The sequence below is a fragment of the Xiphophorus couchianus genome, chromosome 2 (assembly GCF_001444195.1).
Source record: "Xiphophorus couchianus chromosome 2, X_couchianus-1.0, whole genome shotgun sequence".
Lineage (NCBI taxonomy): Eukaryota > Metazoa > Chordata > Actinopteri > Cyprinodontiformes > Poeciliidae > Xiphophorus > Xiphophorus couchianus.
This window is the reverse complement of record NC_040229.1, coordinates 13086309-13108506: the sequence shown is the minus strand read 5'-3', so window position 1 is coordinate 13108506 and position 22198 is coordinate 13086309. Positions and strand designations below refer to the sequence as shown.

Below are 22198 nucleotides of genomic sequence, written 5' to 3'. Positions count from 1 at the left end.
AAGCTAAAAGGACAGGAACAAGAGGAAAGAATAGCTCACCTGTACTTTGTGTTCTAGAGACATGGCATGTTCACCCTCCTCAGATTTTTTCCTCCCCAGTGCGAGGGCTCTAAGGGCAGCCGAGGTCTAGAGGCACCAGAGTTATTGTAATGTGTCCTGACAAGCTCGGTCTGAGGAGGACATTTTCAGTTAAGGAGCTGCGGTCATCTAAGAACGACAGCATAAGGACAGCCAGGGATCAGTGCATTCTTTTCTCAGTCAGAGTTGTTCCTAACATTGTGTTTTTGTCTTCCAGGGATGTGGGGCTTCCACGACAGAGACCTGATGCTAAGGAAATCTTTGTACACCATGATGAAAAGTGGAGCAGAGAGAGACGCTCTGAAGAGGAGGTGGAGGTGGCAGCAAACTCAGCAGAACAAGGAGGTTTGCCGAGCGCCCATCCATGCAAATCAAACACAATGCCTTCTCTGCAAATGATACTTTAATAAGAGTGGAGCAATAGATCAACTACTGAAGACCTCTGGTTAAAGTAATGCTGATTTTTGCTTCTTAACTGAGCCTCACTCAATCTGGAAACAGATTTTCTGTGATTCTAAATGTACATTAGTGCTGTAGCAGTTCAAGTAAAGCTGCCAAATCCTCTGCACTTCCTCTGCCTCCTCCTGTTGCCCTGATGTCGGATTAAAGTTTTTTTTCAATCTATGAGAAAAAGTGTGTCACCAAAGATAGACCAAGCAAAGAAGTTGTCCAGATGTTTATGTTTGAAAATTACAGTCTTCCAGTCTTCCAGTTGGCCCAGTTATGTAAGATGGATTCCACAAAAGGAGGTGTTCTGGTTTGAGTTTTGGAAGGGACCGCCGTCGCATGGCAGCAGACATCGGCTGGATTCTCACAGCATGTTTAAAAAAACCTCAGAGTCACAATAATTACACGACAAACACATGTAAAGTGCATAACATGATCTTATTTCTGTTCAGAAAAATTGGAAACCAATCATTCCTCTGCTGTTAAAAAATACTATCACAGTTAAAATGTTATTAACTATAACATTTAATTTGTTTTTGACATGCAGTACACAGCAAAATCACCTACTAAAATACAATTGTGGTTTTCAGTTGCTCAATACGCAGATTTTGTTTTTGGAGTTCTTTTTATAAAGTAAGCCAGTATAACAAGTTGGTGTTAGGTGGTCAGTTAAATCTTCTCACTAAACGTTTCGGTAGAAATCAATGAAACTCTCCTCAAATTAAGTTTAATAACTACACAACAATAAGTTATGGTTAGCATTTAAATTTGTTTTGATATTCTGTTCTAAAATGTGAAATTGCATAAATAATATTTATATCTTACTCAAGGTTGCTGGAATGTTTTTTACCTTTTAAAGTAGTATTGAGTGTTTTCTTTCTTTCTTTATTTGAATTGATGAAAATTTGCCATTCCATCATATTTTGGCTTTTATATTTATTACCAATTCAATACTTGATGCGTTTTTTTTGATGGCTTTAAAAATAATTTAGAAAACCTGGAGGACTATTGATCAGTACCATTTTACTTCTTGATGGTAAATTGTAAACAAATGGGAGACAGCTTAATACAGTGCTGTATTTCTTGACTTTTCATTTTAAAAAATGCATTTCATTGAAAAGAAGCACACAGTGACTTTGAATTAACAGTGACTTTATGGCAAACTATAATTAAAATTTCATTACCGTGTTTTTTGTGCAGTCAGGGCTGGTTTACACAGAAGAAGAATGGGAAAAAGAGTGGAACGAGCTGCTGAAGTTGGCCTCCAGTGAGCCTCGCACTCATCTCAGCAAAAACGGGAACACCAGTGGAGGGTAAGTTAACCAACGCACATGAATGTACAAATCTTAAAATAAAGTTTTAAAAAAGGCAGATGCAAATCAAACTCGTCTTCCTCTGCAAAATCACAACGTGAAACGGTGCCACCTACTGGCTTCTTCGTAAGTTCTCTTTTCTGCTCAGAGAGCTCAACCCTCCACCCTCCCCATCTTGGGTTTGAGTTACTTTTAGCTACAGCAGGTTGCACAAATAAACGTAAGAGTGGCTTTTTCTCAAGCTACAGAGGCGGATTGGAAACTCGCTCTGGTTTCCTCCTCCCACGCAGAGAAACCTTGTGGTTTTCACCGTGTTTCCATATTCACTGAAATAAACACATATGTTGTCACACACTTCAGCTCTTTGAGGTAGGCTGCCGATCCGGTGGAACAAGAGAAGACGTGTGAACAACAGAAAGTTTCAGCCGAGATTAAAATGTCATTCAAGTGCATCCAAAAAAAAAAAAAAACATTTAACGTTTAGGGAAAATTTGATTGGAATGAAAAAAAAATCTTTTATAGCAGGAACAGCAGTTGGTTTAGATTAGATAAGTGACATTTTTCACTAAAGGCTTTAATGCTTCAACAAAAGTAACTTTTTCACTACATGATTACTGAAGCAGACTTAAGTACAAAAGACTCCAATGCTGAAAATGTTCCTTTCAGGGGAGCAATTTACTTATTTATTGTGAATGTTTGAACCTCTCATTAAGCTTGACTGTAACAGAGTAATAAGGTTAGGGATGTTTGATGGTCGTAGTGTGAGATGAGCCTGTGAATGGGCTGAATGGGATTCACATATTAAGAGGCTCTTTATTAGAGCGAATTTGGCTGTGTGGCTGACAGCTTAATTGTTGCTTATCCCCCGTTTCCCTGGTGGTTGCACGCTCAAGAGTGCTGCCTGTGCTTTTTATCCATCTCTCCATCAGCATCCCTTTCTTCCTCCCATCTCCCCCTATTTTATTTAATTAGCATGACTACGAAATTATGGATTTTATTGACCTGTTTGAGCACTGCTTTGAGAAAATGAGGGGCCATGTTCCTTCTGGAAAAATCTGGAAAGCTTGGAAAAATATTTGTATTTCCAAACTTTATTCTCTGCTCAATCTATGCGTCCTTGAAGCTTTTTTATGCATGTTACAGATACGAGCCTCACTAGTTTTAAATATCAGCAGTAAATTCAAAATAAAATATCTTATAGTATAACACTGGGATAAAAAAAATATTGTGAATTTTGGAAATTGAAGTATGGAGTTTAGACTGTAAAAATCTGTGGTTTTTACACACAGATTTGAATCAAACATGGTGAGGATCTCTTCTGACTCATGTAGATCAGTGTGCTGTCATGTTTTGTGTTTTTCTTTCCCCAGTGTGGATAACTCTGAGGATCCGGTCTACGAGAGTTTGGAGGAGTTCCATGTGTTTGTGCTGGCCCATGTGTTACGCAGGCCGATTGTAGTGGTGGCCGACACGATGCTCAGAGACTCCGGAGGAGAAGGTGGGGAAACTGTGTATTCATTCAGTCAGTCATATGTGGCTCAGGGCAAACAGCAAAGGAGTGACCCGGCCATGTTCTAACCTCCCTTGGGAGCAGCGTTTGCTCCCATCCCGTTTGGAGGGCTCTACCTGCCTCTGGAAGTGCCTCCGAGCCGCTGTCACTGCTCCCCCCTGGTCCTGGCCTACGATCAGGCTCACTTCTCAGCGCTGGTGTCCATGGAGCAGAGAGACCAGCAGCGAGAACAAGGTAAGCACGCGTCCTCCACCATAAAAAGCTTCTCGTTGCAGCATGGTGGAATTCTCTAGCAGAATTGGAGGGTAAAAGGAAGGTTCTGTCTGTCCTGTCGGAGGTGAATAATGTATGAGACGGCAGCCTAATTACCTGAGATCCATTATTAAAAGAGGCCAGTTGGCAGCATCAAGCAGGGAGTGGTCATCGCTGAGGAAACCGGCCAGCTTCGACTCCTAAATGCTGACAAAATTATTCAAGCTTGCAAAATCTGCTGCACTTTTTTCTTGTCTTGACATTCCAGCTGTGGGTCTTCACAGTAGGTGTTTCTGTTTATGCGTTTTCCTCGGTCATGGTGGGGAAGAGGTTGTGATGCAGAGCTTTTCAGAACATGTTGATTTTGTTAAGCTGTGGCAATCAAAGTACACATTTAAATTTCCCTCTCACTTTATGGAGGCACTCTTGTTTTTGCCAATTCAAATCCCCGTGTTCCCGCTCACAGTTTAGCCTCGAGGTCACAGACTTCCTGTAAGTGACAACAACAGTGGATCTCCCTGACAACCGGCCTCGGCAGTCACGGCACTTGGGAGTCACCCGGTCGTTGTTTCGTGTGGGCTGCTGACATCTCACTCTAACGCAGAATGAGACGTCACCTTGAACACAGACACACTTATGCAAATGGATTCCTTCTTCCTCCTCTGACTGTTCCTTAACTAGTCACTCCTACAAAGCCCCAGAAGATCCTCCTGCTAACCCCACCACTCTAGACTAATCAGCACTTTAGTGGGTGTTTTACAGCCAAAGGTTGATGTTCTCTGCTCATCCACCAGATGGTGCATGTGTCCAGATAAAATGGCACAGCATAATCACAAAACCGTGCCTGGTTGTACTTTTTTCATCCTGGTACACTGTGTCCTCATTTGATAAGATCAGAAAGTCTGCACTCTCTCCAGGATGTTATGAAAACATTTGAACTCTTGACATAGTGCAGTTGTAAGTCATGTGGCAACTCATGTTACGTAGCAGCGATGCAAATCTGCAGGGTGTACGGTATAACTATAAAATAAAAAGTGGCCTTTTGCATTTTTCCCTGTTTTATCTGAATCAAAAGAAGCAAGTTATGGCTCTCTTGTCTGAGCTAATGCCAGACAGACCAGAAGATACTTCACTGTCTGTCCTCAGCAAATCACCTCTCAGCAGTAAAATCCCGGCCGGCTCAGGCCTAAACAGTCAGTCCACTGTGTGGACGTTTCAGGTGGACGGTTGCTGTTAATTTCCCCTGACTCAGCAAAGAGCATCTAAGAGGGGCTGCTGGTCTGGTGTGTGTTCAGGTGTCAGAGGACTGGAGGTTTCTTCAGGAAGAAAACAGTCTTGGAAACCCATTCTGCTGTACAAAAGTATTCATACCCTTAAACTCTTCCACATTTGTCATGCTATAGCCACAAACATCAATGCATGTTAATTTGTAATTTTATGTACTACACAAATTCAAACAGGAACATTTGCTGAAAGTTATTTCAAGTAAGTTCTGAACACTGTTTATGCCATCTATGGAATGGGAAGAATATTGTACAATGCTACCAGGACAAAAGGGGCTTGCCTAAAAAAAGACCTCAGGAACAATTATAACCCAAAAAGCCATTTTTACCCTCTATTTCTAGAGTAATTACATGTTATGCCATTAAATTCTGCATCACCTCTTGAAAGATTCAAACTCTCTTAACATCTACTATGTCACATATGCTTAGTTGTAACTTTACACTGAGCTATGACCACACTGTCCCTGCAGTGAAGCATGGTGGAAGGACCATCATACTGTGGGAAAGAAAAACCTGTTGTAGGCTGCAAAAGATATGATACTGGCTTTGAGGGTCACAAAACTGATGTTCACAGATGTGCTTTATCTATTCTGACTCAACTTAAACTGTTTTGCAGTAAGGAATGAGCATACCCAAAAACACTTATGGCTGTAACTAGAGTTACGTCGATAAATATGCCCGGATTTCCTCAATTCTAGATTCTAGCGATCTGCCGACACTTGCATGAGAAATGATTTAATCACCAATTTTATCTACCTCGACAAACATTTGAAAGTCAGCAATTGTCCCCTTTTGCTCTGCTGTGAGAGAGGACTGACAGACAGACAAACCCGCTCACCAGGTCACATCCGCTCGTGCACGGTTAGCAATAGTCACCCCACTGTTGTTAACATGGCAATTTTGTTATTTTATTTAGTAACCTCAAACAAGAGAATCTGTATCGGACAAAATTAGAACCAACAGGTCAGGCTTTTTAAAGACAGGTGATCGGCCAGAAAACTGCAATCGGTGTACACCTTATAACTTCAGTAAAGGACAAAGTAGTAAAGTTGGAAAAACAAAACTTTGAAAACTACCTATTATGATACTTCATAATTTTCCAGTACTTGTGTTGGTCTTGTCAAATAAAATCTCAATGAAATGCATATAACATTTTATGTGCAGTACGATAAATGTAAAAAAAATGTTCCAGGGGTGTAAATACTTTTGCAAGGCCTAGTCCAGGAGGTTGACAAGTTATGGTCCTCCTTCTTTTTATGTGTAAGGAATGTGAAGCTACATAAATGATGAAAGAACACAGGAGGGGTGACTGAGGTCGAGTGTTGTTGTTCTAAGATTTCTGTTTGTTTTCAGTTTTTCATGTCTACATCCCAGGAGAACTGGTGAAGTGGTTTTCTACTCCAAGTGTACCTGGATGTGTGTTTCCTGCCCAACCCACCAGTGCTCACCTGCTGTGTGATAATGAGTAAACCCTCAGTAGATGCTAGCAAAGGTCTTTCATCTGCCTGTTTGTGCTCATGTGGTCCAGCAGCATGTGAGGGGAACTGACCCTCTGGAAAACTCTTGAGCCTATTTCAAGCTCTTTTCCATAAATCAAAACACTCCCAAGTTTTCTTTGGCATCCTATTGATAAACTTCTTGCACCCATCTGGTTACATAAACTGGCCAGAGGACCACCTACATGAGAGCGTGGTGTAACCATTAACTTCTGGTCAGTGGGGGTTAGATCTTGATCTTTCAATGGATTCACTGTTTTACTCAACTTTTCCATCTTTGCATTACACCAACACACAGCTCTTTATTGAAATTAGAGAGTGCTTCGCAGAATAATTCACACTCCTTGAACTTTTCACGTTTGTCAAGTTAAAAATACAAACGTCCTTGTATTTTTGGGGGATTTTATGTGATAGACCAACAAGCAGTGCATAAATGCAAAAACAAAAACAACTTGCCATTCCAGGAAAACCGTTTATCTGCCTGCTGGCTGTCTGTAGCACAGCAGAGAGCAATCAGGATGGTGTGAGGAGCTCATACACAAGGGTGATTGACAGTGCTAAGACCCTCCTCTTGGCTTTGATTGGTTGTTTCTGACAGGGCAGTCTATTTGTTCCGATAACAACAGCACCATAGGGAAACAGCAAAGGGGTTCAATTTTTTTTTCACAGATTATCTGTCTTATACTGTCCTGATATAATGATAATGTGAAAAATGTGTTTTATTAATAGAATTTACTTAAAGATAATATTTATCAACACGATTTAGACTTTTAATTTGCAAAACCTTTCATTTGGGTTCTTCTTTTTATTGCTCTGTCACATAATAAAAAGTTCAATTATCAATAATTTTGCAAGTCACTGATTAGATGTGCTGACCTTGACTCTGCAGTTGGAATGGTGGTGAACATATCAGTGTTGTTTATGTGCACCACTGTTTTTTACTCTAGTGATTTAGAGCCTGGAAATCTGCAGCTGTGCAGAGCACTAACTCAGGAATTTGAATTTGTTACTTTTCCAGTTTGCACAAATTGTTCTTGAATCTCACTGCAGCTGAAAGACCGACTAAATGTTGCAAGTCAAATCATGTAAAAGAAAGGTGTTATTGTCCTCTAAAGCTGAGTTAAATAAGGGAGGGGATGTTAGTCTGCTCTCACAACCCAATGCATTATATCTTTAAGATTCTTTAACAAATCAGAAAAGAATAAGCTTATCTCCAGCATAGTGTCCCGAATGTAAGCTGGGAGAAGTTAATCTCCAGCAGTTATTTCCTTACAGGTCACACCCATGTTTGCTCGTCCTCCGCTTCTCTGTATCATTCTTGAATCAAGCATGCAAAACTAGCAGCAGCTATGACGTTGACTGCACAGCTTGTATTCCAAAGAAGGCTATGATGTCATCCTTGCACTGACTGACTGTGGGAATCGGTTATTGGAGGACAACAAAACACGGCTGCCGACAGGGGATAGTAAATATATTACAGCACACTTGAGTCCCCCAGAGTTCAGTTGGCAGAGCTGAAATTGGACCGGGCTCAAGCTGGAAGAGCCGTGCATGCACACACCCACACACAAGGGAGGCCAGCTGCATCGTGGGAGCGGGGACACCACCTCACAGACCTGCACTTGGCTGCTGCATGACCCGAGTGGGAACTAAGGAGGGAGCAAGTTTATTGTCTTCTTCTTAGCTTAGCCGTGTTTGTGTTTTTTATTTGTATTGAGACAGAACTGTCTGGGCAAAACTGTTCTTGGAAAGACCCTACTTAATGGAATCCTTTTTTCCTCTTTGTCAACAATGCTGGCATGCCAGCATCCTATTACTGCTAGTCATTCGTTTTTTGTTTTGGGGATTTACTATAAAGTGTATTGCGTGCTAAGGTAACAGCTGATTTGACGCATAGACAAACACAATTAGTCATCCATTCACCTATTGTTGCTCTAGTCAGGGTTCAACCTGACTACATCTCTCATTTCAGCTGTTGGTCCAGTGTGTTGAATTTTTCCTGGAGTTGTAGAGCCTTGATCTATCGCATGAAACTCCAATAAAATACATTGAAACTTGTGGTTGTAACGTAAAGTGTGAAAAAGTTGAAAAATAGAATAAATATTTGTTTACAAAGCCCTAAGAGATTGCATGATGCAATAGCACAGTGACTCTGTATTTATGCAGAGGAGAAGAAATGCACTAAGAGCAGAGACTGGCCCTGAATCATCCATTTGGACTCTGTACAGGTAGTTCTTTCTGCTCCTCACAGTCTCCATGAAGCCTACAGAGCACAGCAGCCTGCTGGCAGTGGAAGAATTGATGAGGCCAGGAGAAGACTGTGCCTTCCATCTGGGTCTGACAGGGAAGGCTGGAATGTCCTCAGCCTGAACAGCCTGCCTCTCTTTACAGTCATGCAGACAACAGCCCCCACACTAGGTAGCCTGATGAGAGCCGTTATGTGGGGCAGCAAGGCCCAGCTACTCCATCTTACACTGTTGTTTTAAAAGACTCCCACACATTCAGAGGAAAGAAACATGTAGCCTACTGTAAACTCCTGCCCTGTGCATGTGCATTTCCCACAAGAGGAAGTCCGGCCTGGTGCCTGTTTTATGTTCTTTACCCACTGATTGGTGCTGAAGTCTCTTTTACTGCTTGTAAGTAGTTTATCATATTGGATAAAGATTAACGCTGTTTTCTTTTGTCGTTTATTATGCCCATGATAAAAGCGACATTTCTTCACTGTTTAAACTTTAACACTGCTTCTGATCTTAGTCGGTCACTAAACAAAATGAAGGCATGCTGTCCCAGTCTACTGTAGCACTAAGCTTCAAATCTACGGAGCAGATTAAAAACAGGATTACAATAAAAAACACAAAACTGAACAAATGCCATGAAACACATTAAAACATAGAATGCTCCTAAATTTTAAAATGAATATAATGCCACATAAACTGAAATACAAAAAGCAAATTTTTAAACACAGGCACCAAACAGAGCCCAAAATTTCAGAAAACTGCAAATATAACATGTTAAACATCATCAAAATTATGCTGTGTTTTTAGTTCAATTGCAAAAAAATAAAATAAAACTCTTTTTTTATATTTTGCATTCATCTTAAACATTTTAGGTTTTTTTTCATGAATACATATAAAAAATAAAAGGTAAGAACAAGAAAGTGTATAACTAGAGAACACGAAACCAAAATCCCACAGATAACGAAAGTTAACAAATATGGTAATAATGTAGGCAGATTTACAGAGTTTCTGTGAAATCTTGAGAAGTCAAAGGAAAAAAATAGAATTTTATCTATGCAGTGTTATTTAGTTATATTGTGTATTTATTTGTTCTTTCTTTTTCTTTGGAAAAAGAAAACAGACTAAGGAAAATTACTTATCTTTCCATCCAATCTTCCATATTGAATACTTAGTTAAAATTTTTAATTAGCCTTTGCATTTATATTTTAAAATGTTCTTGAAAATGACAGAGAACCCCCAAAATGACCCTGGAAAAATACAGAATTTGACATGAAAATGTGGGGAAAAGAGGATTTGGATAACTGAGTTAAGTTTCCTCTGACATTGCTCTTAGCAAACTAGCCCTGAGCTCCAATGAGTTGAAACTGTCCAAATGCTTTGGTGCCACATTCGCATGTGAGAACTGGCGTCATTTAGACTTGCTACTGTAGATTAAGCTGGACCAAAGTAATGTAACGGCAATTTCCTCTCTTTCAGCTGTCATCCCTCTGACCGACTCTGAGCACAAGCTGCTGGCACTTCATTTTGCTGTGGATCCTGGTGTGGACTGGGAGTGGGGAAGGGACGACAATGACAACACCAAGCTAGCCAGGTAAGCCTGAAACATCACCAGCTGATATGTATCAGCAAAGCACAGAATTACTGACTGTAAACAGTTCTGCCAGTCCATCTATCCACCTCCTCACGTGTTACATGTTGGGATTTAACTGTGATTACTGGCTCTGGCTTTGGGTCACTTCATAAAGAAAAAGATCGAAAGATTTCAGGCAGGTGTCGCATTTTTCCAGAAGTGGCCTCTGGAAATCTGCAACACCTTCACCTGAGTTTTGAAAGGTTTATTTAAGGGGTTTGGTTTTATATTCTTTAAGATTATTGTGCCAAAAAACTACACTATAACACAGAAAAAATGCTTTGTCCATCTCTGAGTGTATCCTTCATGGATTTCCTTTAGAGGACTGCAAATATCATTCATACAGCTCAGCTTATGTAATCTTTCTGCATGCTTCCAATAGACATGTTACTGGTATGTTTGTCAGATGTAATTGTGTTTTCTTCTTTTAAAAAAGTGTATTCATATTGTTCTACAGTCTGATCTTGTCCCTGGAGGCCAAACTCAACCTGCTGCACAACTACATGAATGTAACATGGATCCGAATTCCCTCTGAAACAAGGGTAATTTTTTTTTACATGTGTGTTGTATTTGTCATGGCTAATTTAGCTCGATAGAGACTCCCTTGTTCCAGATGTTTCTGAAACCCTTTGATTCCCATCAGTTGGTTCTATTTAGTGTCAGAATGCGATAATCTCTCACATTTGTGGTTATGAGTCACGAAAAACCAGAAAATTGTTTATTTCCCAACAGTTTTTAGAAAATTTATGCTTTAGATCTTTCCAGTTCTTGCTTAGATTACCTTGCGAAGAGATCAATACCGCTCGGATTATTTTGCATGTGTTATGTTAGGTTTTTGAGTGAAAATCCTTCATAAGTTCATGCATATCTTTAAACTGAAAACAGGAAACATGGTTTGAATAGTGTGGCATGCATTAGTCTCTTTTACTCTGATCCACTAAATAAAACCCAGTACCAACATTTTCGTTCAAAAGTTACCTTGTCCACCTTTGTGTAATCTCAATATAAATCCAGATGATCAGTGAAAGCCCCACTATGCTGTTAAGAGATTAGAAAACAAAAAGCATCATGAACACCAAGGGACAGAGCCGACAGTGCCGAGATAAGGTTATGGAGACATTTAAAGCACGGTAAGGTTATAAAATAATAAGCAAAGCTTAGAGCATCTCAAAGAAAGTGTACATCTCAACTTCAAATCTACCAATATTTATCCACCTAAAATGTCAGAAAAGCTGCCCTAAGAGGCCAGTGGTAACTCCGAGGAAGCTACAGAGATTCATGACTTGGGTGCAGTAATCTATCAAGAGGACAGTTATTGGTTGTACAAGTTACAAATCTGGATTTTAGCACAAAGAATGTCAGTATTGAGAGAAAGTCATAAAAAGTCTCACTTAAAAATTTTCCACACAGGAGACCCAGCAAACAGTTCTGGTGGGGTGAAACCAGAACTTAACTTTACGGCTACAAAAACACTACGTATAACAGAAAACAAACACTGCACATCTACATGAGCACACCATTCCACCATTGGTGAACAATGATGGTGGCAGCATTACAATGAGGGCATGCTTTTCTTCAGAAGGGATACAAAGCTGGAAAAGCATTGATGAGAAGAAGATTGCTTGGAGCTAAACACAGTATAATCTTAGAAGAATACCTGGAAGACTAAATACATAGGCACTACAAACTTTTTTCTTATTTTCTGTGAAAATGTTTTGTTTTTATTCTGTTTTTTCATTTTACAATAGTACACTACTTTTGTGAGCCTATCACTTACAATTCCAAATAAATACATAATGATAAATAAATCAGAAAACGTTTAAGATGGTCTGATCAAATTTAAAATGTATTTATTTTTGTGTGTGTTTGGCTTTTTTGCAGGCTCCCCTGGCTCAGCCAGAGTCTCCTACAGCCTCTGCAGGTGAGGATGTCCAGTCTCTTGCTGAGTCCATGGACTCTGACCACGAGTCTGTCGGCAGCAACTCAAACATTAACACCGGGAAGCCCAGCAAAGAAAAGGACAAAGACAAGCAGCGCAAGGATAAGAGTCGAACCGACTCTGTAGCTAACAGATTAGGAAGCTTTAGCAAAACGCTCGGTATCAAACTGAAGAAGAACATGGGAGGTTTGGGAGGACTTGTGCACGGCAAAATGAACAAGTCGAACTCTGGCTCGGGTCGTAATGGGGAAAATGGAGGGGAAAAGGCAAAGAAGAAGGAGTCAAAGGCAACCAAAGGGAGCAAGGAAGATTCAGGCCATTCAACCAGCTCCACTTCCTCCGAGAAAGCCACAAGTCCCTCCCCTACAGATGGAGACAGACCATCAAGTTCTTCCCCGTCTGAGAGACAGGACAGCACGGGGCGAGGCTCAGGGGACAAGTCCTTGGAAAACTGGAAATACAGCACAGATGTCAAGCTTAGCCTCAACATCCTGCGGGCTGCCATGCAGGGGGAGCGCAAGTTCATATTTGCAGGGCTGCTGCTGACCAGCCATAGACACCAGTTCCATGAGGAGATGATCAGCTACTATCTGACAAACGCCCAGGAGCGCTTCAGCCAGGAGCAGGAGCAAAAGAGGAAGGAGGCAGAGAAGAAGCCTCCTGCCACTACTGAAGGGTCCTCAAAGAAGCCGGAGCACGAGAGCGTCTTCCAGAGGGAGAGGTCTGACAGCTCTCCTCCGGAGAGCTGCTCTCCCGTCTTGCCCCACCACACCTACAGCAACCAACAACCGTTGCTCAGTCTCAAGATGCAGGGCAGAAACAGTCCCATTCCTGCAGCCAATCTCTCTACTGTCCAAGTCCCTCCTCTCACCCCTCCGCCGAGCTCGCATCACATCTCCCACCCAACCCCTGTCTCAGCCCCTGCGCCTTACTCTTCTCCCAGCATCGGTGCTAAGAGACCCGGACCCATCCCTGTGTCTGCCCACTACAGCCATACGCCGCCCATCCAGAGGCACAGCGTCATTCACTTACAAGATGTCAACATGCAATCCTCCATCTTCCAAGATGACTCCTACAAGCCAGTGGTGGGCACCCTCAAGACATGTGCCACCTACCCCCAGCAGAACCGTACGCTCTCCTCCCAGAGCTACAGCCCCGCGCGCCTATCAGGGGTCCGCACAGTCAACACCATGGACACGCTGTCCTACAACATGCCTGGCGAACACAAGTCCCACACATACACCAACGGATTCAATGCTGGAGACATTCAGGACTGCCTCGAGTTCGCCGACGAGGACAGCATGCCTCACACCTGGCTCGGTCCAGACAAGACCAAAGGGCGGAGCTCCGGGGGCCCTTTGTACTGCTTTCAGCAGCGCCGCTGCAAAAGGGAGAACTGCTCCTTCTACGGGAGGCCGGAGACGGACAACTACTGCTCCTATTGCTACAGGGAGGAGCTGAAGCGCAGGGAGAGGGAGGGCAAGGTCCAGAGGCCTGTATAGCCATCACCGCTACTTTCAGCATCAACGCGGCCGCAGGACACCTGAGGGAACAACACCATCCGCTCTCCGCATTTGAAAAAAAAACACAATATCGAGCTTTTCCTGGGTTTATTGAGTAATGCTCGTGCGTTCCTGTCCCCAATCCCTTGTTACCTCACGATGAGGAAAGCAGAACTTGAAACAGTGAGCAGCTTTGGCCAGATTTTAGTTTCTTTTTTTTTAGTTCTTTTTACTTCTGTCCCATCAAATTTAGTCTTTTACTTGTTTTAGAGTAAAAGTTTACCTCTGTGATGTAAATTTATGTGCAAGAAAGCTCTTTATTTTTCAAAGTGCAAAAAGATTTGCATCTCATCAGGAAGGGACATTTTAGCTCTTTTAATCAGTTGAATGCAATACCTCTGCCTGGTTCTCCATGGGATATTTGTAGTTGTTTTGCAATCAAAAGAAGTTTAATGGGGGGTTAATATTAGACTTTAAAGCAATAAATTGGTGATTTTTTGCTACACTCTCTCCCGGTTTTGTCTATGCACCAATAATATGGATACTGTAGGTTAACTGTGTCTTGTGACTCGTAAAGGAACGTCACAGTGTGCTTTTTGTAAACGAATTTGAGATACAGAAATTAAAAACGTGTAAGAGTTTTAGACTGTAATGTTGGATTAGAATGAAATGTTGAACTCTCATTTGTTTTGTGTACCTTTTGTTTCAGGTTTTTTGCCATGTTGAAGGGGTTTGCCATGTCAGAATTGGACTCGAAATATTGTGTGATATCATGTTTCACATTCTTGCACGTATCCTAAAATCCACAAGCACTGCCGCGCTGGCTTCTTAACAAAAAACAACTAATTACAATCAAAATTTTCAATATTTTTCTGTGCCAAACACTTTACAACTGCTTCTCAAATATGCAGTGATTGTAGTGTGTCTCTCTGAGTTGCCTGTCGACCAATCAGCTCCGTAAATGTGTGTAGATGAGACAAACTCTTGAGTCGTGACAGCAGGCTGATGTGGGTTTTTTTTTTTTGTTTTGTTCTTCTTGTTTTTTTTTTCTGAAGTGTTATTACGTGTCTCTAGCCCCCCTTCCCACGCCCACACAACACGACGTGCAATCATGCTAACAGCACTACGGTATGTGGTGACCTGCAGGAAAACAGAAAACAAAAGGAAACCAAGTCGCTGGGTCAGTGTGAGGTTATTGTTCTTCCTCATCCAGAGGCCGGTTCAAAATAAGCACCTGCTGCTACGAGCACCTCAAGCCTTTGTGATCTTCAGTGCTTTAACCAATCAGTGGGATTTTTAAGAGATTAAAGAAAAAAAGAAAACCCGGGGCCTCTTAAGTGCTTTCTGCTCATTTGACATGACTACTGTAAAGATGCAGTGTTTGTGTTGCTGTTTGTCCTGGTGACGCTTGGATAATGTGCCATGCTGTCCTTAACAAAGTGTGTCCTGGCCAAGGATGTCCACTGCTCCCTGGGTTTGCTTCTGTCTCTCTCCTGTACACACTGCAGTGTTGCTCCCCTCTGTTTCTCTGTGACCAGTTAATGGACTCCCACCATGTTAGGACTGTAAGATATGATTTTGTATTCCTTTGAGAGTTTTACACTACTTTAAATTATTAATTTGCACATTAGGTACAAATGTAAATATGAAAAAAATAGTCTATTGTTACAAACCTGCCGTGTCTGTGTATTTATTTTTGAAATGGGTTGGAGCTGCTTTGATGGGTGTCCTATACGTTGATGATGCTCTCCTGTTGTTTCTTATCCAAACTCAGCTTTATCAGTACTTGAAGTTAACCAACATCAAGCAGGTAGACCGCTATAATCTCACATAGTGTCTTGCAGAAGCACTGATATTTCTAAAATGTTTTCACATTTTGTCACATTACCACCACAAACTTTGATGTTTTTAATGAAGATTTTATGCGACTATCACACAGGATAGTGCAAATTAAACCCTCTGATGTAATGCTTTATATCATGGAATAATAGCTACAAATGTTTTGGACTATGTCTTTGTCAGCTTTGCACCTCTAGACATTTTGCATGTTCTTCTTTAGAACATGGCTCAATTTCAAACAGACTGAAATTGATCTGTTAACATCAGTTTTCACTTCTCAGATAGTAGGCCATGAAGGATAACAACCCAAATCTGCTCTGGGTTGTTATCTTTTGAGGTGAGCCTTGCCACTCTCAATCCATCAGGTTTTGGGATGATGTCCCCATCACTGGGTTTCACCATGGGGATGGTGTGTTCAAACTGATATGCAATGTTTGCTTTCTACCATATATGGTAGATTTAGGATAAAAATTGAAGTACTAAAAATTGAAGTACTGCTCTCCATTGACCACTGCTGCATGCCCTGCATAGCTTGTGTCTAACTTTTAGCGGTTATGTAATACATTCTCCCACCTGTAATGTGAATTTCTATAGCGCAACAAGATTCATCATATGCTATGGTTGATGCTCTTCATACCTGGCCTGTCAGTTTAAAGCATAAATTGACATTTGAGGTTGCAACATGGCAAAATCTGGAAGATTTCTTGGGTTATCAGTAGTGTTGTAAGTAATCTTACTAGAGAAACTGGCAGTTTTGGTAAAGGTTGATTTTTTTCAAAATGCACACCCTTGAGCACACTGGGCAATTAATCAAGCTGGTTTCAAAAAAGTCCACCGCTGGGCTGTTAGATTTGAAAAAATATAGAGATCATATCTAGAATCATGCTAAATTGCATCACAGGACAAAGATATATTAAAACATGGAGGGCACAAACACCTAATGTAAGCTGCTTAATACAGATGATTGGTACTCAAAAAATTCCTCGGAAACTTGTACTCTGCAACAGCCTTTTACTAGAACAAAAAACAAGAATGGCAAGAGAATGAATGTTGGTTTAAACATCTGCATTAAACCAACATCTTCAGCAAAGCCAGCACTGAAATCAACTGAACAAAGTGTTATTTTTTGGCTAAATATTAGGAGGAGGGGGCAAAATTCTTGCAAAACTCCTGCAAAAATAACTTTTAATATGCTGGACAGTTGAAGTTTTAAACCACAAAATGCTTTTCTCACTTCTTGCAGCATCTAGCTGTGCTACAGCTGTAATGCTAGCTTGTGTAAAGAAGTGAACACGTCAGTCATTTTTAGCCTTGCTGTTTTTATTGCTGTTTACTTTTAAACAGTGCTACCGCTAACTATGGCTTTGCTAACATCTCTGCTTTTGATCTGTTGAGTTTCTGTATCTCTTTGCCACCATGAGGAGGTGCAGCTACCCATCAACCTTTGTTTTACGCATTTACGGATAGCTATAATTTAAAAAAAAACTGTTAAAATGATTCAAGTTTTAAAACTTTAGAAAAGCATAAAACAAAGGACACTTGTATCTTAAAATTGTGGATAGATATATTTAATTTTATTCACAATAAGAGTTTATAGCTCCAGTTTGGAAAGAACATACTCAATCTTCTTTTTTTTAGCACAGGAGTTTTGCTTGGAAGAAAAAAGATCTGTTTTTCCTTCTTTTTAAATGACCTGAGCCAGAGTCTGGGGGGGGGGATGACTCCTACCAAAATTGCTTTCAGGTTACTGAGATGAGAATCTTCAGTGAGCTGCCAAGTAGGACAGCCTTCCAGGCTGAGAGCTGTAACTGTGCCTTCTTACTCCAGAGATACTTTGTTGCCAGAAGAATCGACATCATGCTGATAAACTGGTGCTAAAGAAAAGAAAAAGCAGAAAAGGTCTGCAAACACTTTGGTGAGAGGTGTGTTAGTTTCTCAGATCATTAAATAAAAGTGAGGTTTTTCTGCATGTGAGCATGTTGGGACAAAATGGCTTTAAACACCCCACAAACTGACTCACGGGATATTCTGAGAGATTTATTTATCATCACAGCAGTGTGGGGCTGAAGTTAATTACGGCTTCATTTAATCTTTTAATGCAAGAAGGGTTGCCGTTTAGGAACAGTTCTGTGAGACATGTTTCATGCTGTAGCTCTTTCAAAAAGATGAGTCGTGATGTAAATCAGTAAATCATTTGCCATCTATGTTTATCCAGCAGTGTTGAAAACAAAACGTAAATTGTTGAGACTAAGAAATGCTTTGAAAACAGCTTTAACCAATCAGAATTTGAACTGATCCTGCGATGTGAACACACGAAATGACCATAAATGGTCAAAATCTTGTGACTGATGGGTGTATTCGCCTAAAATCTGTGAGTAACTTGCAAAACACCAAACACATAATTTGAGCGTAACCAAAGAAGAGGGGGTTGGTAATTCTGCAATAACCATTTCTATGGAAATGTTGTAATTAATTTGAGAATTCGCTCATATATGGCTTAAAAAAATCACTGAAAGGCCTTTTCTTCAATCCAAAGATGTTCATCCATGAAGATAAAACCTGAAAATTAAATATAACTTATAAATATAACAGCTTGATCTCCGAGCTGAAGGTGTGCTCTGCTTTAGGGTTACATATTTTGTGGAGGAATTTGGTGTATAAATTCACAGTTATATCCAAAAGAACATCAAAAGTGAACATTTTATGTCGGACTGCATTTGCTTTCCTTCCCATTGAAGAGTTAAATGCCAACATGCAGGTGGGAAAAAAAACTACGTTAACAGAGAAGGCAAAGTAAATTAAGGCTCCCAAATGAAATATAAATTTGATTACAGTGTGGATCCTCATTATGAAAATGTTTTAAGGTTGTTTCAAACCCGCAACATTTTCCTTATTTCTGCAAGCTGAAGAGCAATTGCAAATGCAGAACCAACTTCTCATGTTTGTTCAGTGCCTTCTTAATTAAAAACTGAAAGTAAGTTTCAAACCTACTGTTCACCCTATGCCAAATACTCCAGAATCATCTTCCTCCACAATAAATAATGGCTGCATTCTTTATGAATGTTGACTAATACACCAATCAGTTGCACGGCATACCAAAGAACCACACATTTGTTCTTAGTGTGCATTTTCCTGTGCACCACAAACACACCCAGCAACTGTAGAGTCATTTGAGGATTTCGAGAGTTGGGTGGTTTAGGTTCAGGGCATTTTTGAAATAACCAAAACCTTTGTCTGACTGATTTGAGGCAGGTGAGGTCTTAATTTCTATATGTATAAAACTGATTTCTGAAGTACCTCTAAACTGTTTTACCACCCCTGAAAAATGGGAAGTTAACACATCTCACAGTAAAATGTAAGAAAAGCACATTAGATTTGAGTTAGACAGTGGGAATATGGGGGAGATCCATGTCAAGAAATAATTGGTTTCTGTAAAATTACCTTGGCCAGTCTTACTTTGCTAATATTATTTACAACTTAAGTTGTTTTTCCAGCACTATATATAAATGTGTGCAAATTAAGTACATAAAGTAAAAAGATCCTCTTTTCTGGCAAATCAAATTATATCTGCATTAAAACGAAGAAGACCCTTTGAACTTCATATCGGTGAGGATATGATATAAACAGTCAGATTAAAAGTATAGAGACTCGATAACGTACACCGCACAGAGATCTGTGAAAGACCTTTGAATTCAGAAGGATATAATCTGGAGAACGAAATACTACCATTAGAAAATATATTTACAAGGGTAATATCATAAAATGGATCTGGATAAAGCAAAATATTTGCATGCATAGTATAGTGCTTGTGTTTAGAATGTGATCAGGCAAATGAACTTTAAGATTATGCAAAGTCACAACACACATATTACAAAATGCAAAAAACTCAGTGCCGCTGCTGGTTATACAGACAAAACAAACAGAAAAAAAAAATCATGTATTTTTCATGTAAATAACTAACAAATGTGGGCAGGCTAAACATTTACCACCTTTGAAAGTAACCAAACTTGAAAACTATTCCTTTACATCTTGATGACTTCATGAGCTGTATTTGTATCTGTATGTCCGTTGCTCGTCCCACAAAGCTACCTCAGGGCCTCCACATTCTCAGTAGTGTTTCCTCAGCGTCTCTGTTAGGCAGCTTCTATATTAAGCCCTGAATTAGACTGAGCGCATTGTTCTCCTTCTCAGATTTTCTGTCTTTTGAATTTGCATGAGGAGCCTTCCTTTTAAATTTCAAAAGAACAACTGCTTGCTTTGCTTGTTTGGCAGAAGCCTAATTTAAGGCAGACATATTGTAAAATGGGCCCTGCGACAGACTGGCGACCTGTCCAGGGTGTACCCCGCCTCTCGCCCGGAACGTAGCTGGAGATGGGCACCAGCAACCCTCCCGACCCCATTAGGGACAAGGGTGAACAGAAAATGGATGGTTGGATGGATATTGTAAAATGGACTCAGTCTATTTCTAACTAGGGCCAAAAGACTGTATAAATACTGTATTTGTTGCATCTTTTTCCTCCCTCCTGTGATTAGGATTCCTTTGAAGCCTTTACCTGAGCACATAGCTCATAAATTTGGATTCTTATGGTAATCAGGCATCTCATTAATACCAATTAAATTCAAGTGTGGAATCAATAAACTCGTCCTTTAATTATATAAATTTATATTTGAGTTTCATCTGCACACTTCTCCTAACAATTCTCTTTCAGTAAACTGGAGCCTGCTCTACCTGACTGCATTTACAGGTCTGTTTTCAACAGGGTTTCTGCATTTGATGCCTCCACTGCTCTGAGTGGTATGCCAAGCCCCTTCCCACCCACCTCCCATAGCTAAGCCTTATTCTCAGCCAGTGCCAGCCTCCAATATGTGCACTCATCCCATCCGCACTGTGAGATCTTAGCACCAGCTCGGCCGTACTCTACACTGGAGAGTGGGTGGCATCACATGGCCCGCCATCCTACGTTTTGGGAGTTGGCTTGGAAGATCGTGCAAACACAGAGGCCCCAGTGTGATTAAGACCACCACTCCTGCGGCTTCTGACCAGCTCCTTACCCCCCACCCCATCTTGTGGAGTAATTCCACCGATTCTCAAATCAGAGTTGCCCACACACCTCAGTGGAGCATAGACCCTTTCCAGCCAGCGGAGCCTCCCACGCCACAGATGATTTGAGGACAACTAGTACCACCCAAACGCTCTCTCATTTGTGTTGTGCTTTTTTGTACTCACTGTCCTCTATTCAGAAAAGAAGAATATTTTAGGGAATATTTTAAGTTTCTGAGCCTAACTTTCTGCTGGGTGCAAAATCTCACGTGGGAACTGCGCTGACAATCCAAAGAAAAACTGTGTCTATAGAGATAAATCAATCAAAGTGAAACCGCCTCCTCCACCCCCACATCCTGTCTGCAGGGTGATACTAGCAGAGATGAGTTCCCACTGCTCGTATAAATGTCTGTACTTTGCCCTGTGTCTGCAGCAGTATACCTCAGTTAAAAGAAGAAGCCTGGCTTCTCGTGACATTAAAATCCATCAGATTTAGACAGAATATTTGCAACGCCCTGCATCTTTTGTGTAGTTCTGTTATGTAAGTATTAATTATCAGCTGGGTGTTTTGTGAAAGGACTCCAATACACTCCACTGTTGTCTGACCAGAGCTTAAAGAAAGATGTAGGACCAAAACATTTTTGATGTGATCAGTTTAATTTTGCTAGATGCTAAGTCTCTGCCAACATCAAAACAAAGATAATCTACTGTACTTAATCTACCTTTCCACAGAAAAGTCATAACACTCATTCTATTTTTCATTGTTTTTGCATTACAGTTACATGTGTTATAGGGATATTTTTTGTCTTTTTTGCCCAAAACAAAGTTTCAAATAACTGCAATGTGGAAGAAACTGGAGAATCTGAAAAGTGTGGCCTGAATTATCAATTTCTCCCTCTGTGTCAATAGAACAGCCATTCCAGCTGCAAGTGTTTTGGTGTATGTCTCTGCCAGCTTTGCTGTTCTAATGAGAGATACTTTCCCCTGTTTGCAATCTCATTTAAGCTCCATCCACCTTCCCATCAACTCCAACGTCTTCTTTGTCCCACAGGATGATGCTGCCGCTACCATATTTCATGGTGTGGATGGAATTTTCAACAGTGCAGTATAAGTTTTGTGTCATGCATTATATTTTTGTGGAAAACTATTAAAATGTTAAAATTTTATATATATATATATATATATATATATATATATATATATATATATATATATATATATATATATATATATATATATATATATATATAGTGAATGTCTCAGACAACAGGGAACGGAGGTTGAGGTGCCAGAGATACCATCATGGGAGGACAAGCCCCTACATGGGATGTACCACCAGCAAATAACCCAAGTGGCTGATATCAGTAAATCCTACCAATGGCTGGAAAAAGCTGGACTCAAGGACAGCACAGAGGCCCTCATCCTGGCCGCCCAGGAACAGGCCCTAAACACCAGAGCAATAGAGGCCCAGATATACCACACCAGACAAGACCCAAGGTGTAGGTTTTGCAAGGAGGCCCCTGAGACAGTCCAGCACATAACAGCAGGGTGCAAGATACTGGCAGGGAAAGCGTACATGGAACGACATAACCAAGTTGCAGGCATAGTGTACAGAAACATCTGTGCAGAAT

At 40.7% G+C, this 22198-nt stretch overlaps 1 protein-coding gene across 1 annotated transcript in view; it reads left to right on the top strand.

Annotated features, from left to right (window-relative positions):
• Positions 1-15359, top strand: part of otud7a (OTU deubiquitinase 7A) — a 45836-nt gene extending 30477 nt beyond the window's left edge. Inside the window, exons 7-13 of the mRNA XM_028043940.1 lie at positions 296-423; positions 1726-1838; positions 3209-3336; positions 3433-3582; positions 10093-10207; positions 10704-10788; positions 12128-15359. Of these exons, the coding sequence (XP_027899741.1) occupies positions 296-423; positions 1726-1838; positions 3209-3336; positions 3433-3582; positions 10093-10207; positions 10704-10788; positions 12128-13687 (2279 nt within the window). The 3' untranslated portion in view covers positions 13688-15359. The remainder of the gene's footprint in view (positions 1-295; positions 424-1725; positions 1839-3208; positions 3337-3432; positions 3583-10092; positions 10208-10703; positions 10789-12127) is intronic.
• Positions 15360-22198: the final 6839 nt, after the last annotated feature.